Source organism: Eulemur rufifrons, chromosome 2 (genome assembly GCF_041146395.1).
Source record: "Eulemur rufifrons isolate Redbay chromosome 2, OSU_ERuf_1, whole genome shotgun sequence".
In the NCBI taxonomy this organism is placed as follows: Eukaryota; Metazoa; Chordata; class Mammalia; order Primates; family Lemuridae; genus Eulemur; species Eulemur rufifrons.
In genome coordinates this window covers 92,171,955-92,195,233 of record NC_090984.1, presented here as the reverse complement: position 1 = coordinate 92,195,233, position 23,279 = coordinate 92,171,955, and the positions used below count along the sequence as shown (strand labels likewise).

Genomic DNA, 23,279 nt, shown 5'->3' with positions numbered 1-23,279 from the left:
TATAAGGTAGGAGTCCAGCTTCATTCTTTTGCATATAGATATTTAGATGTCCTAGCACTATTTGTTAAAGAGACTATTCTTTCCCCATTGAATGGTCTTAGCACCCTTGTTGAAAACCAGTTAGCCATAAATATATGACTTTATTTTTGGACTTCTAATTTTGTTCCATTGGCCTGCATGTCTGTCCTTACACCAATACCACACTGTTTTGATTAATGTAAAAATTTTTTTTCTTTTCTTTCTTTCTTTTTTTTTTTTTTTTTGAGACAGAGTCTCACTCTGTTGCCCAGGCTAGAGTGAGTGCCGTGGCATCAGCCTAGCTCACAGCAACCTCAAACTCCTGATCTCAAGGGATCCTCCTGTCTCGGCCTCCCGAGTAGCTGGGACTATAGGCATGCACCACAATGCCCGGCTAATTTTTTCTATATATATTTTTAGCTGTCCATATAATTTCTTTCTATTTTTAGTAGAGATGGGGTCTCGCTCTTGCTCAGGCTGGTCTCGAACTCCAGAGCTCAAACGATCCTCCCACCTCGGCCTCCCAGAGTGCTAGGAATACAGGCGTGAGCCACCGTGCCTGGCCAGATTAATGTAAATTTTGAAATCAGGAAGTGTGAGTCCTCCAACATTGTTCCTCTTTTTCAATGTTCTTTTGGCTGCTTAAGGCCTCTTGCAATTCCCTGAATTTGAGGGTCGGTTTTTCCATATCTGCAAAAATGTGGTTAGAACTTTGACATGGATTACATTGAATCTCTAGATGGTTTTGGTAGTAATATCATTTTAACAATATTAAGTCTTCTAATTTATGAAATGGGATGTCTTTCCATTAATTAGGTCTTTAATTTCTTTCAGTAATGTTTTTTAGTTTTCAAGGTGCAAGCCTTTCATTTCCTTGGTTAAATTTATTCCTAGGCATTTTATTCTTTGGGATCATATTGAAAATGGAATTTTCTTAATTTTCTTTTCAGATTGTTTATTGCTGGTGTACAGAAACACAACTGATTTTTACGTGTTGATCTTATACCCTACAACTTTGAATTCATTAAGTCTACTAGTCTTTTTTGTGTGTGTAGGTTCTTTGGGATTTTCTATTTTTAGGATCATGTCATCTGTATATAGACATATAGTAGTCCCCCCTTACTGGCAGGGAATACTTTCCAACTAACCCCCAGTAGATGCCTGTAACTGTGGATAGTACTGAATTCTGTATATAATATGTTTTTTCCTATACATAAATATCTATGGTAAAGTTTAATTCATAAGTTAGGTACACAGTAAGACGTTAACAACAATAACTAATAAAAAATAGAACAATTATAACAGTATACTATAATAAAAATTATGTGAATGTCTCTCTCTCTCTCTCTCTCTCAAAATATCTTATTGTACTGTACTTATTTATTTTTGGACCACAGTTGACTGCAGATACCTGAAACTGAAACTATGAGAAGTGAAACCTCAGATAAAGAGAGATTACCATAGTTTTACTTCTTCCTTGTAAGTTTAGACATCTTTTATCTCTTTTTCTTGCCTAATTGCTCTGGCTAGAACTTCTAATATAATGTTAGAGAGCAGTGGCTAGAGGTGAGTATCCTTGTTTGGAGGGAAAGCTTTAAGTCTTTCACGACTGAGTATAATGTTATCTGTAGATATTTTATAGATACCCTTCATCATGTTGATAAAGTTCCCTTCTAATGTTGTGTTTTTATTATGAAGGGATTGGATCTTGGCAAGTACTTTTTCTGCATCAATTGGGATGATTCTGTGATTTTTTTCCCCCCTTTGTTCTATGAATGTGGTATATTGCATTGATTGATTTTCTTATGTTAAACTACCCATGCATTCCTGGGATAAATCCCACTGGGTCATGGTGCGTAATCCTTATAATATGTTGCTGAGTTGGGTCTGCTAATATTTTGTAAAGGATTTTTGCATCGGTATTAATTAATAAGGCATACTTGTCTGTAATTTACTTTTGTGATATTTTTGTCTGGTTTTATTATCAGGGTAATACTGGCTTCACTGTTTGAGCAGACTTGGCAAGGGCAAGAACCCTGGCCAAATTTTTATGGGTGGCTCCAGTAAGCTGTTGGTAACCCATCTTGCTTTCAGGGGTGCAATGAGTCAAAAGGCTTTTTAAATAGTTTTTCACTTGAAATCTATTTTGTCTGATATTAGTATAGTCACAAAGCTCTCTTTTGATTATTATTATTTGCGTAGAATATCTTTTTCCATCATTTATGTTCAACTTTTTTGTATCTTTGTATTTAAAGTGAGTCTCTTTAGGCAACATATGGTTGTATCATTTATTCTTAACAATTCTGCCGATCTCTGTCTTTTGATTGGGGAGTTTAAACCGTTTGTTTAAAGTAATTATCGATAAGGAATGACTTATGTCATTTTGCTATTTGTTTGCTGTGTATCTTACACCCCTTTGTTCCTCATTTCTTCCATTACTAGAGCCAGGTACAATGGCTCAGGCCTATAATTACAGTGACTCAGGAAACCGAGGTAGGAGGATTACTAGAACCCAGGAATTTGAGACTAGCCTGGGCAACAACGTGAGACCCCATTTCTAAAAAAAAATGAAAAATGAAAAAGTTAGCTGGACATGGTGATGTGTGCCCATAGTCCCGGCTACTCAGAAGGCTGAGGCAGGAGGATAGCTTGAGCCCAGGAATTCAAGGTTACAGTGAGCTATGATCATGCCACTACACTCTAGCCCGGGTGACAGAGTAAGACCCCCATTTCTTTAAAAAAAAAAAAATTCTCCATTATTGTCTTCTTTTGTGTTTATTTGATTTTTTTGTAGTATACCATTGGATTCCCTTTTTATTTATTTATTTATTTTTTTGTGTATAATTGTTAAGATACTTTCATTGTAGTTACCATGGGGATTACAGTTACAGTTAACAACTGGATGTATTTTGAAGATATAACTGATGTTGTTAATGGATTAGATGATAGATGCGAGAAAGCAAGCCAAGAATAACAACAAGGTGTTTGGCCTGAGGACTGGAACAGTGGGGAAGTGATGTATTAGGAAGGAGAAAACTGCAGCAATACATTTGTGGGATGGGGATATGGGGGAGAAATCAGAAGTTCAAGTTTGATCATGTTACATGTGAGATGCCTATTAAACACTGAAGTGGAAATATCAATTGGGCAGTGGATATTCAAGTCCGGAATTCAGGAGAGCAGTCCAGGCTAGAGATAGAAATTTATTCATGAATATATGGAGTGTATATAAATCCCTTATATTGGATGAATTCATCAAGGAATGAAGATAGACTGGGAAATGAAATATCCTTAGAACTAGGCCCTGGGGCACACCAAGAAGTCATGAAGAAAAAGAGGACAAACCAAGATGACTGAAAGGAGTGGTTTAAATATATTTAATACATTTGTAGTGAATTCTGTCATTTCTTGGCAAAGGATAATTCCACATAAATCAGTTTTCTTCTGAGACTCTGTAAATGATTTTTTCTTCAATCTATTATTTATAATGAACTCCCATCAGTAATTCTGTACGTTTTTACTTCCTTACGGGGTCTAAATAGAAAGAGGGAGGCATTAGGACGATTTTTTTTTTTTTCCATTGGCTCTCTTTTTTGCTATTAACAGCTTTTAAAAATTAACAAAAAAACTTATTTATATACTTTTAATTAATTAATTTATTTTTAGAGACAGGGTCTCAATATGTTGCCCAGGCCGGCCTACAGAAAAATTTAAAAGGCCTGAGTGCCTGCAGTAGAGATAGAAGCCACTGTTACCTCTCACCTAGATTATACCAACAACCTCCTAACTGGTCTTCTTGTTTTCACCCTTGCTCCCTTATAATTAATCTCATCCTAGCAGCCATCATGACACTGCTCTACTCAAAACCCTGCAATGGCTCCCCATTTAATTCACGATAGAAGTCAGATTTCTTCCAGTGGGCCTAAGAGCCCCCCATTACTTTCCTGACCTCTTCTACTTGCTCTCTTTGCTCCTTGCCAGGCATACTTCGTCGTTAGAAACTTTGCTTTAGCTGACTCCCCTGCCTGGTGTGTGTTCTTCCCTGAGATATACGCCTGGCTGATACTCTCACCAGCGTCTTAATTCTCAGCTTCTCAGTGAAGCCTCCCCTGACCATCTTCTATTTAATACTGTGACCTGCCCACTTACACTTTGAAACTTATGATCCTACTTCTGTTTCTGTTTTATTAAGATGGGCTTGGTTATGCTGTGGTAATAACCCCCAAATCTTAGTGACTTAACACAACAAAAGCTTATATCTCCTTTGTGTTACATATCCATTATCCATTATGAGGTAGCAAACACCTCTGTCGACTTAGAACCTCAGGGACTCAGGCTGATGGAAGTTTGCCCATCTTGTGATGCATCTCAATATGTGGTTTCCCAGGGTCACATCTATAGGAAAGCGAGAGTTCAAAAAATGATTGAAAATGGTATAAATCACCTTTCCCCCAGCTTATTGGCTAAAACTAGTCACATGACCCCAATCTTACTGCAAGTGAATCTGAAAATATAGGAAGAGCACAAGAAATATTAATGGGCATTACTGTTTTTCAGCACCATCCTCTTTTTATTTTCTTAATCAGATTTTATTATAGTAATATAATTTGTATATATTTATGTCATAATTTGCATGTTTTCATGCTTGCTATGTAGTACCTACCCCCAAAAGAATAAAAGTGCTTATTCTCCCAGAAAATTTAATACTTACAATTTCTTTTTTTTTTTTTTTTGAGACAGAGTCTCACTCTGTTGCCCAGGCTAGAGTGAGTGCCGTGGCGTCAGCCTAGCTCACAGCAACCTCAAACTCCTGAGCTCAAGCGATCCTCCTGTCTCAGCCTCCCGAGTAGCTGGGACTACAGGCATGCGCCACCATGCCCGGCTAATTTTTTTTTTCTATATATATTTTTAGCTGTCCATATAATTTCTTTCTATTTTTAGTAGAGGTGGGGTCTCGCTCTTGCTCAGGCTGGTCTCGAACTCCTGAGCTCAAACGATCTGCCCACCTCGGCCTCCCAGAGTGCTAGGATTACAGGCGTGAGCCACCGCGCCCGGCCAATACTTACAATTTCTTACAAGCCTTTGTTCATGTTGTTCCTGCTCTTTGTAATACTCTCCATCTTTTTTGCCCTGTCCTCACTCCTTCATTTCTCTGATGAAATTCTACTCATCTTTCAGGATAGCTTAAATCTTACTTTATCTAGGAAGCTTTGTTAACATCCCTAAGTGAAGTTCAATGCTTACCCCTAGGCTGCCTCTGAATTTTTAGTATATTCCCATCATAGCACTTACCTCATGTGTGGTTACATGGCTGTCTGCCTCATGCATGTGGAAAAATGGCTGGAGAAATAGGTAGAGCCTAGAAAAGAAACTGGGAGGATGTGAGCAAGAGCAGTATAAGTAGGGATGGAGAAGAGATGATAGATGAAGGAATATTTAGGAGATAAAATTAGTGAAACCTGGTTATTGGTTGAATACAAGGAATAAGGGAGCAATGAAGGACAAACCATGCTTCTCATTTAGATTATGTGGTTTATGATGTTTCCAAATTAAGTAGGGAATATGAGAGGAGGAACAAGTTCGGGTGATAGGATGATGGGCTTGGTTTGAGGTATAGTGAGTTTAGCTCCATGGAGACCTCGAGGTGGATATGTGCAGGAGTTCGATATATGGCTCTTAAACCAGGGAAATGTCGATCTTCAGCATGCCTAGGTAGTAGTTTTAAAATCAGAAAAGGTAAGACTGTCAATAACTACTAAGGACAGAATCCTTCTTTATACTTAGGTTTGAGGAACATGAATAGGAAGATACACTCTTGGGTGAGAAATGAGGAAAAAAAAAGTGACGAAAGGAGAACCAGGAGAGAAGAGTGCGAAGCTATGATTATCAAGGGTATTTAGAGTTTCAAGAAGAAATTGGAGGGCCATGTTAACTGTAGTAGAGAAGTCAAATCAAAACAGACTCTGTCTGTAGTCCCAGCTACTCAGGTAGCTGAGGCAGGAGGGTGACTTGAGCCCAGGAGTTCAGGGCTGCAGAGAGCTATGATCATACCTGTGAATTGCCGGTGTATCCCAGCCTGGGCAACATAGAGTAGTGACAGTCGTGTCTCTTTAAAAACCAAAAACCAAAAACCATGTACTAAATCTTTACCACTCTTTTTACAACCATACAACCCTTACTCCCTTTTTCAACCTCACTTCCCCAACCACATTGGCTTCAATTTCGTTGAGAAATTTGAAGTCATCAGACATAAACTGTCCTAAATGTGCCCTCCCTTCATCTTCCTTTACAAACTTACCACCATGCCCATCTATCCTTTCCCGCTTCCCTGTAATCGCAAGGCATTCAAAGCCAACTCTTCCACTAATGCCATTGATGCCAAGAGTTGTCTACACTTTATTTATACCTTTTCCCTTTTTATGGTTTCTTTTCCCAGTATTCCATGAAAAATTTTCTCAGTTAAACTGGTTACCATTTGAAATTTTAGTGGATGGGACAGAAGTGGAGAACTTAGTACAGGGTGTTGAGTATTGAAACCAAGGAGGAGGAGTATCAACACAAATTGCAGATAGCAGTCACTGATGGAAGTGAGAGGGAGAAAACTCCCAGTTCTTCTCCCCAGGGAAATGAGGACGTTTATATGGATCAAATTCAGGTGCTTTTCCTGAGGCTTTTTCATTTTGGAGGCCATATTAAAAGTATGACTCCTACCTGTCCTCCTCCTGTAGAATGCTAGCAATTGAATTTTTACTATAGTTGCAGAAATGATCCAGTTCCCTCAATAAAGGGTGTAGACTCATGAGATTTCATTCATTTGTTCATTTGTGCAGAAGTATTTCTTAAATGTCTGCTATGTGCTGTGCTCAGGGTTCGGTGCTGGGAATATAATGGGGAATCAAATTACATAGTTTTTATTTTCAGGGAGTTTATAGTATAGTGATTTGGTTTTTATTTGCTTGTTTATATCTAACTTATTGGTTTAACTAATTTTACTTTTCTCCCCTCCTTTAGTATCCTCTTTTATATGGACTGATTCTTATTGCCTGCTGGTGTTCTCTAGTTTGCCTAAGTAGAATTTACATGGGAATGCACTCCATTCTGGTAAGGAAAACATTGTGTTCTTCATGCTTTATTTTTTATGACATTGACAGACAATTTTATGATTTTTAATTATTTGCAAGCTTACATGAAACCTAAATGAGAAAATATAGTTATTGTAAGTCTTCTAACTTTGTTAGGTGCTTTATGAAGTGTTAATGTAGTAATCATGTTTTCATAGAAATAGTTTCCAGCGATCACAATAGCTGACATTATATACTCAGGATAACCTTTCTTCCTCCTTCCAGTCTCAGCTTTATTTTCCTTTGCAGTCTCTTCTATTCCTTTCCTATCATTGAGTCAAAACCAACAATGTGAGTACGGAAACCAAGGAGAGCTCTTAAGTATCATTGAAGACCTAGTGACTAGACACTAAGTGAACTTAAACTATCTTGGTACCATTTGTATTTACATATTAAACTCTACTTTTCTTCTTATCTTGACCGGGTTACTACAATAGCTTCTTAATTAGTAGCCTTACTTCCAGTTTGACACTGCCCCTTCAGTATTCAGTCTCCTGTTTAGTAGACTTTCCAAAACAGTTATGATGCCATACTGAATTACTTATGTGTCCCCAAACGCAAAGGGTGTTTCTTACCTCCGTAAACTTCAAAAATGCTATAACTTTTGCTTTCTTTGCCTTAACCATCTGGTTCATTCTTCAACACTCACTATAAGTGTTCTTAGCCCCTTCCCCATCTTTCCTTCCTCAAGACTTGTGAGGCAGCCCGTCTCCTAGGGCGTGAGTGCTTTCACCCTCACTAGACTGTAAGTTCCCTGAGAACAGTAACTGTGTGTTTTATGCTCAGCATGTAAGGTGGTGTCTCTGAAAGCATCTAAAGGATCAGAAAAAAGGAGAGATATGAGCTAATTCTTGGAATCCTAAAATTTCCAGAAGTCCCAAACACTATTTTAATAAACAAATTCTTTGTGTTTGACTTTTTATAATTATTTATATTTAATACAAATTGTGAATTTACATACAGTTCTGACTAATCTTTACATTTTTATAAACAGAATAAGTGTGATATTTTTATGTGAAATCTAATATTTGTCATAAGAAAATCTTATCTATTTTCTGTGGCTTGTTAAAGTTACTCCCTTCCACCCGTAAAAGTTAGCAATACCACTTCTAAAAACTACCAAATGGTTATGCATCTTTGAGTGATAAAAAATGAATCCCTGGTATTTCTTGGAGGAAAAGATATTACATAATTTTATCCCTAGATTCATTACTATCATACAAAGAGGAATAAGAATCTATCTTTTTATACTGAATATATAATCTCAAAGATACTATTCTTTAAAAAAAAAAGTGAAATGTTTAGTGGGTTGGTCAAATATCCATCCAGGCTGAATTTAGTTCATTTTTTATATACTAGATAACATCTCTTCTTGAATCAGCTGAAGTGAAAACAATATTGATGTATTATTTTTCAAATCATGAATCTGATAACCCTAGTTATTTATTCAAAGACTATCTTGTCTCATAGAATGTCTTACCACTTTTATTGACTAGGCACTGAATTTAATTATGTGCAGTATTGCAAATTTTTATTTTTCTTTTAAAAGTAAAATTAGGGGTAATTTGCAAGTATTGTAAATTATAATTCCATGCTATATATTTTTGATTAGTAATAAAGTTTTGATTAATAATAGTTGAATTGCTTCTTTTTTGTTGTTGTTGTTTTTTGAGACAGAGTCTCACTCTGTTGCCCTGGGTAGAGTGCAGTGGCATCGTTATAGCTCACTGCAGCCGCAAACTCCTGGGCCCAAGCAATCCTCATGCCTTGGCCGCCAGAGTGCTAGGATTACAGGTGTAAGCCACCACATCTGGTCATAGCTTCTTATTTGTGTTATGCTAATTGGTATTTGAAATTATACCCACAGTGTACTCATTTTTTAACAGTATCGGTCTAATATACTTCCACAATTTGTACTTTTTTCTATATTTTAATGTTTTAGTAATTAGCTGCATTTTGAACTATTTTCTAAAACATAATTAGTATCTTCATTGATTATTAAGAAATTAGGCAGAGTTTGTCCTACAAATTGCTTAAAGGTTCTTAGAGACCATATTGTGTAACTTGATGTCTTTACTAACATTAAGAAGAGAGCTCTAGGCCAGGCGTGGTGGCTCACACCTGTAATCCTAGCACTCTGGGAGGCCGAGGCGGATGGATCGTTTGAGCTCAGGAGTTCGAGACCAGCTGGAGCAAGAGTGAGACCCTGTCTCTACTAAAAATAGAAAGAAATTATCTGGACAACTAATTATTTAAAAAAAAAAGAAGAAGAAGAAGAAGAGAGCTCTAATAATGTGTTATAAATAATTTATAAGGAATCTTTCAGTATTTGCCAAATGGTTTATTGTTACTGTTTCAATATAAAAAACAACACCTGAGCTTATTTTTAATATCTGTCTACTTTCCTAAATTGGTTTTTTTAATCCCCATAAAAGTAAAAATTATTACCTATTTTCTTCATTTATTATCAATCCTGGCTCTCAAAATTTAATTTCTCAAAATAATATACAAGCCATTTTTATTACTAAATTGAGTACTTGTCAAATTCTAATGTTTCTGTATTAGTAAAATTATGAATAAGTTATAATTGCATTTACCCAAATTATACCAAATATTTATATATATAAAAATAGATATTTATATGTATGTGTAGAAAGTATTTTTAGAAAGGTATTTTAAGCATATGGAGCACTCTCTTAAAGTATATACCTCTCAAACCCATTTTTATAACAAGAAATAAAAATCAAACCAACCAAACAGCAAACATGTTATAGAGAAAAGTCTAACAGTGAACACTAAGAATTTTAACAGTGGGTATTGCTGAGTAAAATTGCTTCTTGTTGTTTATCTGTATTTTTTAGTTTTTCTATAGTAAGCATGAGTTAAATTTGTTTTTTAATTAAAGATAATAGAAAATTCAAAAACATCCTTAATAATGCTTTTATAATTAAAGACAATGCATTACAACAATAAATTTTGTTGTCAGAAACCGTATTGGCATATTGAAATTTAAACCAGGACACCTGAAATATATTATAGCTAAAATAAAAACAAAAATCCACTAGGAGACAGGAGACCTGAATTCCAGTCTAAGCAAATCAGTAGCCTCTCTAGGTCTGTTTTCTGATCAGGATAAATGAAAAGGAGAAAATTCCAGATTTAATATAAATAAATCTTCATTGAATTTATAATATTTGATATCTTCTACCATAAATTTGATAACCCTGAATATTCCATTCAAATGTGTAATTATTAACTTTTAGGGCATAAAATTATTTATAATCAGAAACATCTAAAATTACTTGCAATTTCCTTTTAGAAATGTGCTATTTTGAACTCTTTATGTTACCTTTAGCATTAATTTTCTTTATTGCAAACTTTGTGCTCTAATGCTTAAAACTATTTTGTTATACATTTTAATGTTATTCATTTTATTGATATCACAATGGTGTACCTATCATGTTTATGTCCTAAATTTGTTTTTTATCTCCCCCCCCCCCACCTCGGTAAGCACCCTGAATCACTAAAGGTTCAGAGAGCTTCCAGTGTCCTAAATTTGATTGTTCCTTCCTTCTGGTCCTATGGTCCTACTAGATGGAAGTTCAATATGCCCTTACTATCTGGAGCAATAAATATAATTAATAAACAGAAAAGGAAGCAGATTTTTATAGTTTTATCGCAATCTAAGTTTAATATTCATAGAGCTATACAAAAAAGTAGAGGACAAATACTGGATTTTTTATGTCATACTGAAATATACTTCTAAAAATATAATTGATGTAAGAGAAGTTATTTTAAAGAATTTTTTTTTTTTTTTTTTATGGAGTCTTGCTCTGTCACCTGGGCTAGAGTGCCATGGTGTCAGCCTAGCTCACGGCACCCTAGACTCCTGGGCATAAGCAATTCTCCTGCCTCAGCCTCCTGAGTAGGTGGGACTACAGGTGTAAGCCACCACACCCAGCTAATTTTTCTATTTTTAGTAGAGACAGGGTCGCTCTTGCTTAGGCTGATCTGGAACTCCTGAGCCCAAGCAATCCTCCCGCTTCAGCCTCCCAGAGTGCTAGGATTATAGGTGTGAGCCAGCACCCAGCCTTTAAAGAATTCTTAATGTCAAAGTGATCAAACAAAAAATTTTAAAGACATTTAATTTTTTTATTTTTTAAGGTATTGTAAAAGAAACATTTTATAGGATTGAACATGTACTTATCTATAATATGAAAAAAGTGTAATAAAAAAAATAGCTAACTTCAAAGCTATTAACCCTTCCTTGTACTTAACCTTAGAGTATAAAGCAATAGCTTTTGTCCTGGTAACCAAAATCCTATGGGTATTTCCCAAGACCTGTGTCTTTAATTATAAGGTAGGGAGGAAAGGGTAAGGTAACAAACAAAAGGAATGTAACCTCAGAAGGTGAAATTATTTTGGCAATTTGGGGTCTGAAATATGAAGAATAGAGGCTTGACAGTCACATAATTTGAGATCTCCATCTCCAAAAGTATGATCAAAGTTTGAGTCACTTGTGGAATCTTTGAGTAATTGCAGTAAAATTCAGTTAATCAGAATTCTTAAGTAAGTTTTAGTATGTATCAGTGAGTTTTCTTGAAAGATCTTATGTTCAAAAAAAAAAGTTGAAAATTTAGTTTATCTTCACTCTGAATATTTAATTTCTAATGCAGAAAATATTAATTTTTCTAACAAATCTATTTGAGTACCTTCAATCTATGAGGTTAAATAGCTATATGACCTAAGTCCTGTTTCCTTCATTTTAAAAACTGGTTGAACCATATATTTCCATCACATTTGCACACTTTTGAGAAGAGAAAAGATGCTTTTAATATTCATCTTGGGCTGGGCGCGGTGGCTCACGCCTGTAATCCTAGCACTCTGGGAGGCCGAGGTGGGCGGATCGTTTGAGCTCAGGAGTTCGAGACCAGCCTGAGCAAGAGCGAGACCCCATCTCTACTAAAAATAGAAAGAAATCATATGGACAGCTAAAAATATATATCAAAAAAAAAAAAATTAGCCGGGCATGGCGGTGCATGCCTGTAGTCCCAACTACTCGGGAGGCTGAGACAGGAGGATCCCTTGAGCTCAGGAGTTTGAGGTTGCTGTGAGCTAGGCTGACGCCATGGCACTCACTCTAGCCTGGGCAACAAAGTGAGACTCTGTCTCAAAAAAAAAAAAAAAAAAAAAAAATATATTCATCTTGAGGACAATACAAGCAAAATGGGACTATAAAAGGCAAGCCATATCAGTTTGGTTGTGATGATTAAATGGGACAGTAATTATAAGTATTGGAGCAGTGTTTTTAGTACAGAAAGTATTGTAATTATTATTCCCTGAAACTGCCTTAAGGCCAGGTTCAAGAAATTAGGTATCATCTGTTTCTCTTAGAGAATTCTTGTCAGACAGAATTATATAGTCAATGTGATGAGTCTAAAGAATTACCTTAACTGTCTTAATTTAACTAACCAAATATTTATTTTCTGCTTACTAATGTGCCATACACTGGAAATATATGTATAAATAAGATAAAGTCTTTATCTTTGAGTAGTCACAGTCTACACATGTAATATGTAATATAACAATGCAAATGTGGTAGTTTTCAACCAGGGATGCACATTAAAATCACAAATATGACTACATTAAAATTTAGAACTTAATGCCCTAAAGAAAATGAAAAGACAAGCCACAACTCGAAAAAAATGTTTACAGCACACATTGATAAAAGATTTTATTGATAAAGGATTTGTATGTGGAATATATAAATAAATCCTGTAAATCAGGAAAAAAATCCAAATAAAGAAAAATCAAAAGAACAACTGCTCAAAGGATACAAATATACATTGCATAGCCAGCCCATAAACTTATGAAAAGATACTTTGTAATCAGTGAAGTTCAAATTAAGTATCCGTGAAATACCATTTCATAGCCAACAGCTCATGGAATCTAAGTTTCTATAAACATTTTAGAAATTCTTTTATTATCTTTGCAGATTGAACATGTACATATCTATGATTCAGCCATTCTATTCCTAGGCATATACTCTGGACAAACTCTTGCAGACCTATACCAGCGAACATCACAAGAAAGAACTTAGTAGCAATGTTTATAATATTCCTGGTTGGCTTTAAGAATAGATATTATAGCAACTAAACATTCAAGTTCAACTATAACCACTTAACTAATCCAAAACCTAGAAACAATCTGAGTGACCATCACTGGGAAAATGGATAAATAAATTATATAGTCACACAGAAAAATATTACATTATTATGAAAGTAAATGACCTACAACTACATATAATGAATGAATCTTAAAAATGTAATGTTAAGTGCAAAAAGCAGAGTGAAGGAGACTGCATACTATACATAATATTTTTCCAAAACTCAGAAAGAAGCAAAACTAGATAATATTTTTCTTGGAGATATATGCTAACACAATTTTTTAAAACAGATTTTTATTCACCCAAAATTCAGTCTTGGAAATTGCCTCTGGGGAGGAATGCAGAGTGATAGAACTGAGAGCACACCAGTAGATTTAAAATTATTGGTAATATAGTTCTTTTGTTGGGCAGTGATTTCATAGATACTAATTTTATCATTTCATATATACCCTACATATATTTTGCTATGTATAAATATTATATAATAAAAAATTTCAAGACAGAAAAACATTAGGCAACTAGTCTGTTGCTCAACTGTATTGAATGCTGTTGAGAGGTGACCACTGTCTTGGACAGCATGAAGATCACTAGTATTCGTGAAAAGAGTGATTTCAGTGCAATGGTAAGTTTAGAAAAAAATTGGAAGTAAGGATGTAGAGGCAGTGAGTATAAGCAACTCTTGATAAATTTTTCTGTAAGAGAGAGTAGACCCCAGGGTTTGGTTTTGTTTTGTTTTAAGGTGGAAATTATGGAACATCTTTGTCAGAAATAATTCAGAAAGGAAAGCTATTTTTATTAACTTTATTATTTCCTCCACTAAACCATCTTCTATCAATTGCTCCTGCCAAAAACTAGGATCTATCTTTGATCACTCTCTCTTTTGTTCCTTTTTCATATTCCATCCATGACCAAGTTAAAGTTTTAAAATATGTTAATCCATCTGTGTACTTCTCTTCATGTGGATATGGAGCATGTTTAGAGTAGACCACTGTGGTAGGCTTCTGCTAGCATCTTCGGTGGTCTTCTATCCTCCATACTTTCCCCTGTAAGCCAATCTGCAATGCAGAGGGAGTGCTCTTTACAAATATCAATCAGATTATGTTACACTCCTAGTTTGAAATCATTCAATGGCTTCCTGTTGCTTTTGAAATAAAATCTGAACTCTTTACCTAGCCCACAAGGGCTCTACGTGATTTAATCTCTGCCTACTTCTTGGACCTCATATCACATCCCTCTTTCCTTTGCTCACCATTTGAGCTACACCGGATTTCTCTCAGTTCCTTGAAGTAACCAAGTTCTTTTCTGCCTCAAGGCCTTTGCACTTGGTATTCCCTCTATCTGGAATACTTTTCCTCTAGCTCTAAAGATAGGGCTGGCTCCTTTTTAGAATCAGATCTCTACGCAAGTGTTGCCTTCTCAGACAGGCTTCCTTAATCATGCTAACAGGGACCTTCATCATTCTATCCTATTGTCCTGTTTTAGTTTCTATAGTTATGACATTCATAGCTGTCTGAAATTATAATATTTATCTGCTTTCTTGTGTGGTTACTGTCAGTCTTCTCCACTAAAACATAAGCTTTGTGACAGCAGTAATCTTGTTTTTTTTAAGCAATGTATCCTCAGCCGCTAAAATAGTGCCAAGCACATGTAGGTACTCAGTAAGTATTTATTCAATGAATGAGTGAATAAGAGAAGGAAACTGCCTAGGGTTTGTATCCTCTTTGACTGTGAAGATAATTACATATTTAAATGCATGAAAATGAAGATCATTTCTTTGAATAATAAGTATACTCTTTTTCCCAGAATTCAAAAATATACAATTTAAGCATAGTTTATTGTTCAGGATTTGAATATAAATTTGTGTATATTATATAGGTAGTCAATTTATAAAAGGGTAGAACTACAAAAACATAATCTTTTATTATTATCAATAAATCTTTTTATCATTAAACAGTTTTTAGTGCCTACTATATGGTCAGTAAAGTTTACTTTGAGAATTTGACAACTTTTAAAAATTTATATCTATTGAACATTTGTAATGTCAAATATACATTATTTTAAAATATACATTATTTTTTAAGTGCCAAACATGTTTAGTACTATACTAAACAACTATACTTTTATCTTTTTCCAGGATATAATTGCTGGATTCCTATATACCATATTAATCTTAGCTGTCTTCTATCCATTTGTGGACCTGATTGACAACTTCAACCAAACTCACAAATATGCTCCATTAATCATCATCGGGCTTCATTTAGCTTTGGGGATCTTTTCTTTCACTCTTGACACCTGGAGCACATCCCGAGGAGACACTGCTGAGATTCTAGGAAGTGGTGCTGGAATTGCATGTGGAGCTCATGTTACTTATAACGTGGGCCTAATATTGGATCCTTCTCTAGATATGTTACCTTTAGCTAGGCTCCCCATTACTGTGACTCTGTGTGGAAAAGCCATATTGCGGATCCTCATAGGGATGGTATTTATACTAATAGTCAGAAATATAATGAAAAAGATCACCATTCCTTTAGCCTGTAAAATCTTCAGTATACCGTGTGACGATATTCGAAAAGCAAGACAGCACATGGAAGTTGAACTTCCTTATCGGTATATAACCTATGGAATGGTTGGTTTCTCCATCACATTTTTGGTTCCTCACATATTTTTCTTTATCGGTATCTCTTGATGGGTAAATATTGTTTATGATAAGAAAGGAGGACATTGGTTACTGATATCTAAAAATATATTCTAGGTAAAAGCCAGATCAGAGTTAGGCTTTTGCAGGAATTTAACTTAAATAATTATTTAAGTAAATTTGTAAGAGTCAGTGCATTATATCATTGCACACCCAGATACTGTTTTAAGTGAGCTGAGTTATTTCAGTACTGAGAAAATGATAAGTATCCATTTAGAATGTTCATGTAATGTTTGGAGAGTTTTGTGCTGTTATGGGTTCAAGTTATATATAATATATATTAAGGTACATAATATGCAATTATATATCTAATATATGTTATATATAAAATAATATACCTAAGCTTTTTTAAACTATGGGGGTATATTATAAAATCAATAATAATATGCAAACAGTTGTGCCTGTGTATTTGAACTAAATACAGGTATGTCATTATTAACAAATATATTTAATGTTTATTTACTACGGGAGCCATTTCCTAATTGAATTGCATAATTATTAGACCAGAATGCATATGCTACCACACATTAATTTACTGCCTCTTTTTACACTGCCATCACCTTTCATGTTACCCATGGTGTTGAACATGGGAGGCATTTTTAATGGACCAAATTTTCAGAAAAATTAGTTTTTGGATTCCTTATTTCTTTTTTTTAAGTTCTGTACACTGTTTTGAATGTACTTTATTTGCATCTATTTTGGACATCAGTTTAATAATTCAGGTACTGAATTTTATGGCTTGCTAATTGTGCCTTTCTGTTGCTAAATTAAGAAATGCCATGTTTACTATGATATAAAAATAAGACGCTAACTTTATTTTAGGTTATATAATCAGGCAAATATTTAAAAAGTATATGTCAAGCTAACAGGCATAGAATTAAACCACTCTTAACTCTTTAGCTTTTATTTAGAAAGAAATGTGGAATGGTCTAAACTTTCTCACTAATTTATTGGAAAGCTAAATGGATAAATATTTCCCCTTTTTGTAGGTATTTTTCTGTGCATTGTAAGTTACAGGAACAAGATATATCTTTTTGTACATTGTCTTGATTGTTTATACTGCAGGTAGATATTTCCAGTGAATGGGAACATAGTTGAAATTTATAGAGGGGACAATGCACACGCTTCATATGTAAACAAAGCATTTTTCTAAATTATTTGGAAAGGATTAGATTTAGCACTGTTAACTTTTAATATCCATTTATTAGCTACTTAAGGTAAATTATAAAATCTAAAATTGGTATCAGTATTTTAGATCCTTTTCAACTTTTCATTATTTTCACATTTGGGTATACTATTAAACTATTTTTTCTGTTTCTGCCTTTATATTTTGAAGTGTGATTGTAATTAGGTTAACATTAAGTTCATTTGTAGAAAGTTTTTCATAAAGAGGAGAATTAACTTTCCATAGAAATGAACATCAGGTATGGAATTACTGATTTTAGTGCAATATCTATATGATTATCCAGAAGTATCACTTGAGATGTTTCTATTTTGGACAGCATAACTATTTGAACTCATATTTTTGTAATTCTCATTGAGAATTTAGGGGCATGATAATTTTTACCAAAACTGAATCTGATAATTTTAAATAAAGCAAGTAAATTTATCTTTACCTATTAGTTAAAAGGAAAACACGGCATTTAGGAACATATCGGTACATTGGAAAGTGTGAAAAGAGCTTTTCTTTCAAAATGTGTGTTTAATTAATTGAATTTTAGAGACTGTTGCCCATAATTTGAGTTTATGCTACCCCATTAATTTTTATGTCTAGCTTAAAAAATATTTGAAAATATTCCATTTCTTTGTGTTTTATTATTTTCTGTCCTATGACAGTTCCATGCTAAATGTATTTTAAAATAAAAGCCAAATTCAAGATTAAAGAGGGTTTTGTTTTGTTTGCCTTCTTGGCAATTGTCTATTTTATCGGGTAGAGATTTTGTTTGTTCATTTGTTTTTCTCACCAAGAAATAAGCTTGAGTCTGGATGGTGGAGATTTTAAAAATATGTCCAGGATTTTCATTGTAGCAGACTTTTCCTCTGAAGCATTTTATTCAAAATCAAAGTACTGTTTTTAGCAATAGAAGACATTGATGAAATTCTTTAAGGTGGAAAGTGACTTCTGGCTTCATTTATGATTACCTCTAACATTGTATTTTTAGTGAAAAGTTTCATAATATTTCTTTTTTTAAAAATTATACCTAAAAGGCCGGGCGCAGTGGCTCACGCCTGTAATCCTAGCACTCTGGGAGGCCGAGGCGGGTGGATTGCTCAAGGTCAGGAGTTCGAGACCAGCCTGAGCGAGACCCCGTCTCTACTAAAAATAGAAAGACATTATATGGACACCTAAAAATCTATATAGAAAAAATTAGCCGGGCATAGTGGCGCATGCCTGTAGTCCCAGCTACTCGGGAGGCTGAGGCAGTAGGATCGCTTGAGCCCAGGAGTTTGAGGTTGCTGTGAGCTAAGCTGATGCCATGGCACTCACTCTAGCCTGGGCAACAAAGTGAGACTCTGTCTCAACAAAAAAAAAAAAAAAAAAAAAAAAAATTATACCTAAAAAATGTTTCACTAAAATCTGTGACTAATAGTATTGTAGGTATTTTACTGCTATTCCTTGAATGTCAGTAATTAATCATAAGACTAGCAACAGGTACTTTTTCAAGCAGAATAAAAACATATGGACATCTTATAATTTTAAAATGCCATGATAGGTGGATTGTAAAAATTAGGTCTGCCAGAAACTAATTATAAGACCTAGTATAAAGCCTACTATAAAACAATGCTGCTTCAAAATTGATACAACTATTTTTATTTTGTAGCTTTCTTTACAAGTAATGTTTATTAAATGTATCTTTTTAAAGACAACATAAAAATTTATTCAGTGAAATGAATAGAATTTAAAGGCAAATTTTTCTGTCATCCTCCTCACCAGCCCCTTACAGGCAAACTTTTACAAAACATTCAATAAAATTAGTAAATGCTAAAATGTTTTAAACATATAAACACACAATTTTATATGACAAAGATTTTTTTATTGCTAAAATAATTTTATGCTTGTTAACAAAGAATGTTTACTCTAGATTTAAAAACCAAAATGTTCAGACATCTTATAAGGGCCAATTTTTAAAATTTAACTTGATAGTTGCATTAGATTTTGTGAAGTGGGGTTTTGTTGTTTGCTAAGATTTTTTGAGAAAGGGAAGAGGTAACAACATCTTGAGGAAAAGTAATTGAACATAGTGGATGTTACTATGCTGGATATTTTGTCAAATTTGAGTCATGTTCTTCCATTTCCTTTTGAAGTATACATAAGTTAAAAAAAAAACCAAGCTGGTAAAAGAAATATTTTTTTAAAAATAACAATGTTTAAGGAAATAAACTATTTTTAAACCTCAACTTGCTGACTTTTCCTAATTTGTCCTTCCCCTCCTCCTTTTTCCTCCAAATACAGAATTCTACATCTGATAGCAGTAACCCATGAGCAGAATAAAATGTACTTTGATAACTGCTATACTGGCTATTCATCCTGAAAATTCTTAGTGATTGTGAGAGCTCTCTTGTCTGTAAATACGAAAACCAGATGCTTTCATTGTTCCAGAGAGCCTGTAAGAGACTATTTTCCCTTTTCTTTTCAGTATTTTTAGTCTTGGTGTATTTTCCACCAATATCTAGAAAGCCCATTCCCTGGTACAGCAAGCAATAGAATATAACAGAATGTCTGATGTTTGTTTTTTAAGTTTTTTCCCCCTATTTTCTAAACACCAAGTGAATTTTAAAAATATCCTTTCTTATGTAATGACATTTTCTTAGGGGATGTAAAATGGATTCTCTCTCTTTTTTTTTTTTTTTTGAGACAGAATCTTACTCTGTTGCTTAGGGTAGACTGCCTTGGTGTGATCATAGTTAACTGTAACCTCAAACTCCTGGCCTCAAGCGATTCTCCTGCATCAGCCTCCCAAAGTGCTAGGATTACAGGTGTGAGCCACCACGCCCATCCTGGATTCTCTTTTTATCCTTGCAATAATATTACTTCTTCACATTGGTTGCTTATCCCTTGCCCTAAATCAGGAGTCCTTTTAACTGAAATCCATTGTAGTATATGTCACAGTCTGTGATTATCTTATTTATATATTATTTACTTTTTAAATTTTCTGTCTTCATCTTTATGAGGATGAAGCTCCTCCATGAGGAAAAGGAGCTTGTGCATCTATTTATTTCTGGATCCCTGGGATGCAGCAGGCATTCAGTTAATATATGTTGCATGAATTCCATGATTGCTCAATCCCTACACAGGCTTCAGTATGTGCATTTTCTGGGGAAAAATTCTACATCTTTGAGAATTGATTCTCAAAGAGATCAATGATTTAAAACTTTTAAAATTGTTTAATAGTCTATATTTTACTTCTTGTTTTAGCTGTTTTAAAAGTTTAGGTTATAAATAAATGCTTCCAATTTATCTGGTAAGAATCTTGTCACTTTTCAGGTAAATATTTAAGGTTTAATAATTTAATTTTTGGAAAGTTTTGCATGTAACTACTACAATACCCTATTGTATAGAATGTGATTTTTATTCAGGTTAGTTGTAAGATATTGCTTTGTTTAGAATTGAAATCAAATCTGAAAAGAAAATGTTCTGTATGTGTAGGGATATAATTTTTAGTTTCTAGTAATGAGCTATATAAATGTGTTCTTGAGAATATTTTATACAGTTGATCTTTACTATTTCATATAACAGGCTACTTCATTTAAAATTTTGAAGTGATATTTATAATTAAAATTTAGATAAGATACATTCAGGGCTTAAATATCACGGTTTTGGCCGGGCGCGGTGGCTCACGCTTGTAATCCTAGCACTCTGGGAGGCCAAGGCGGGTGGATCGCTCGAGGTCAGGAGTTCGAGACCAGCCTGAGCAAGAGTGAGACCCCCGTCTCTACTAAAAATAGAAAGAAATTATCTGGCCAACTAAAATATATATATATATATATATATATATACACACACACACACAAAAAATTAGCCGGGCATGGTGGCACATGCCTGTAGTCCCAGCTACTCGGGAGGCTGAGGCAGTAGGATCGCTTAAGCCCAGGAGTTTGAGGTTGCTATGAGCTAGGCTGACGCCACGGCACTCCCTGTAGCCCGGGCAACAAAGTGAGACTCTGTCTCAAAAAAAAAAAAAAAAAAAATCAAGATTTTTTTGGCTTAAGCCAAGTTAAAATGCTCCCTGGTGTCCAAAGTTCTCCAGGCCCAAATTTACAGGACTCAGTTGGGGTTGGTGACAATAAAATGGATTGCCCTACTACTTAAAAGGTTTTTCCTCTCTTTTGTCTGGGTTGATGTAAGGGGGAAAATTCACCAAACTCATTTTAATGGACATTGTTATTTTTGCTCATTTCTGGTTGAAATGCTGTGATTACAATCTTAAGATAGTAAAAGAAACTGAGTAATAATCCCACAACATTTTTTATTGCAAAATGTTTCAAATAGTTTACAAATAGGAATTTTAAAATATTTGTTTCTTGGCAGTATATTCTCAAAATCTTATTTAAGGTATTTATGGACAGAGGGTGTAAATTTTTTAAATAACATATAAATTGATTTATGAGTATCATTAATTGATTAAACACCCAAATATGACATTTACGTTTGAAATGTTTTCTACCTTTTCTAAAAATAGTTTTCATTTTTCCACTATGCTGTATATGTTAGGGGTAATCATAGAATTATAAAATATTTTAGACATATCTGGGATCTTAGAGCTCACATATGGCAATTTTTTACCCAATTCATAAATCTCTTCTAAATATCATTAGCAGATAATCATGTGGAATCTTCCTAAATACTTAAACAGTCAAGTCAACTATAACTTTATGAGGCACTGTATTCCATCAGTGGACAGTTGGAAGTGAAATAAGATTTTGGTGGGGCGAAGGATACATTTTAGGTAGAAGAAATCGGATGAACCAAAGTATGGAAATGGAACTATTTTAGACATCTTTAGCAAACAAATAGATTGCAGTTTGTCTGGAGCACGAAGGTATGTAAAGATACATAAAAGGGAGTAGTAGGTTATAAAGCTGAAAAGCTGCTTACAATGTCCAGTAAACGATGGATATGGTGAAGTGTTGACTTTCTTTACCAGTAGAAGAGTGACACTATTGCTCACTTAGCTCATGGGTGAGATTACACCCAACTTGAAGGTAATAAGGTAATAAAACTATTGTTTGACAGATAATTATTGAGTATTTGTGGGTTTGTTTGTTTGTTTTTTTTTTTTAAGACAAAGTCTCGCTCTGTTGCCCAAGCTAGAGTGCTGTGGCATCAGCCTAACTCACAGCAACCTCAATCTCCTGGGCTCAAGCAATCCTCCTGGTCAGCCTCCTGAGTGGCTGGGACTGCAGACACACACCACCACACTGGCTAATTTTTTCTATTTTTAGTAGAGACAGGGTCTCTACTACTCTTGTGCTCAAGTAATCCTCCCACCTCAGCCTCCCAGAGTGCTAAGATTACAGGCATGAACCACCGTACCTGGCCTGTGGTTTTGTTTTCTAAAACCTGTGATAAAGGAAGAGAATTATTTGTTTTAAGTCTTGTTTACTTATTAAGAGGAGAAATAGGGCAATTTTATATATTAATCCTGGATTTTTATGAAAAAGCCGAAGGTCTTGAATTTTAGTCATATGGTATCAGGACTGCTATAATTGCAGTTATTTAGAAGGAGTCCCCAGGGAGTTAGGAGAACTTTGGATGTGAAATTATACTCCCCCCACCTTCCAAACCCTCACAAATTAATGACATACCCAGAAACTTACGGACTTTGAGGAATCACATCATGAGGATAAGGAAGAGTCTACAGACCAGCTACTCTTATAACAGACCAGGGGTCTACAGTGTGTTCTACAAGGAGGACTAGTTACCAAAAGAATGACTCTGGGATTTCCAGGCATGCTCTGGGAATAAAGTTGATGTTTGTAGGAAAATACCTATTGTGTGGCAAGAGTGACGTCATCTTAAAGCGCAACTGCCAAGATAACTAACGTTTGACTCCTGCATACTAAAGTGTTCTGCAGCATAGCCTTTAAACAATGCTTCTAGCATAGATAACCCCTCATAAATATGCTTCTCTAACCTCCCCAGTGGTCACAAGTTTTGGCACGAAAATCTGCAACATAACCAGCTGCATATGTCTTTACCCCAAAAGCTTGCTATATAGAAGATATTTTCTGAAGGGTGGGTGCTGGGATCCACCATCTTGCAGCCACCTGAGACATT

General features: G+C 34.7%; 1 protein-coding gene across 2 annotated transcripts in view; it reads left to right on the top strand.

Moving 5' to 3' along the window:
• The window catches only part of SGPP1 (sphingosine-1-phosphate phosphatase 1), a 35,462-nt gene extending 17,579 nt beyond the window's left edge, over positions 1-17,883 (top strand). The window contains exons 2-3 of one of the 2 annotated variants that reach the window (XM_069465048.1): positions 7,030-7,119; positions 15,440-17,883. In XM_069465048.1, the coding sequence (XP_069321149.1) occupies positions 7,030-7,119; positions 15,440-15,991 (642 nt within the window). In that variant the 3' untranslated portion in view covers positions 15,992-17,883. The remainder of the gene's footprint in view (positions 1-7,029; positions 7,120-15,439) is intronic. The other variant, XM_069465049.1, reaches the window with a different exon arrangement.
• The last annotated feature ends 5,396 nt before the right edge of the window (positions 17,884-23,279 follow it).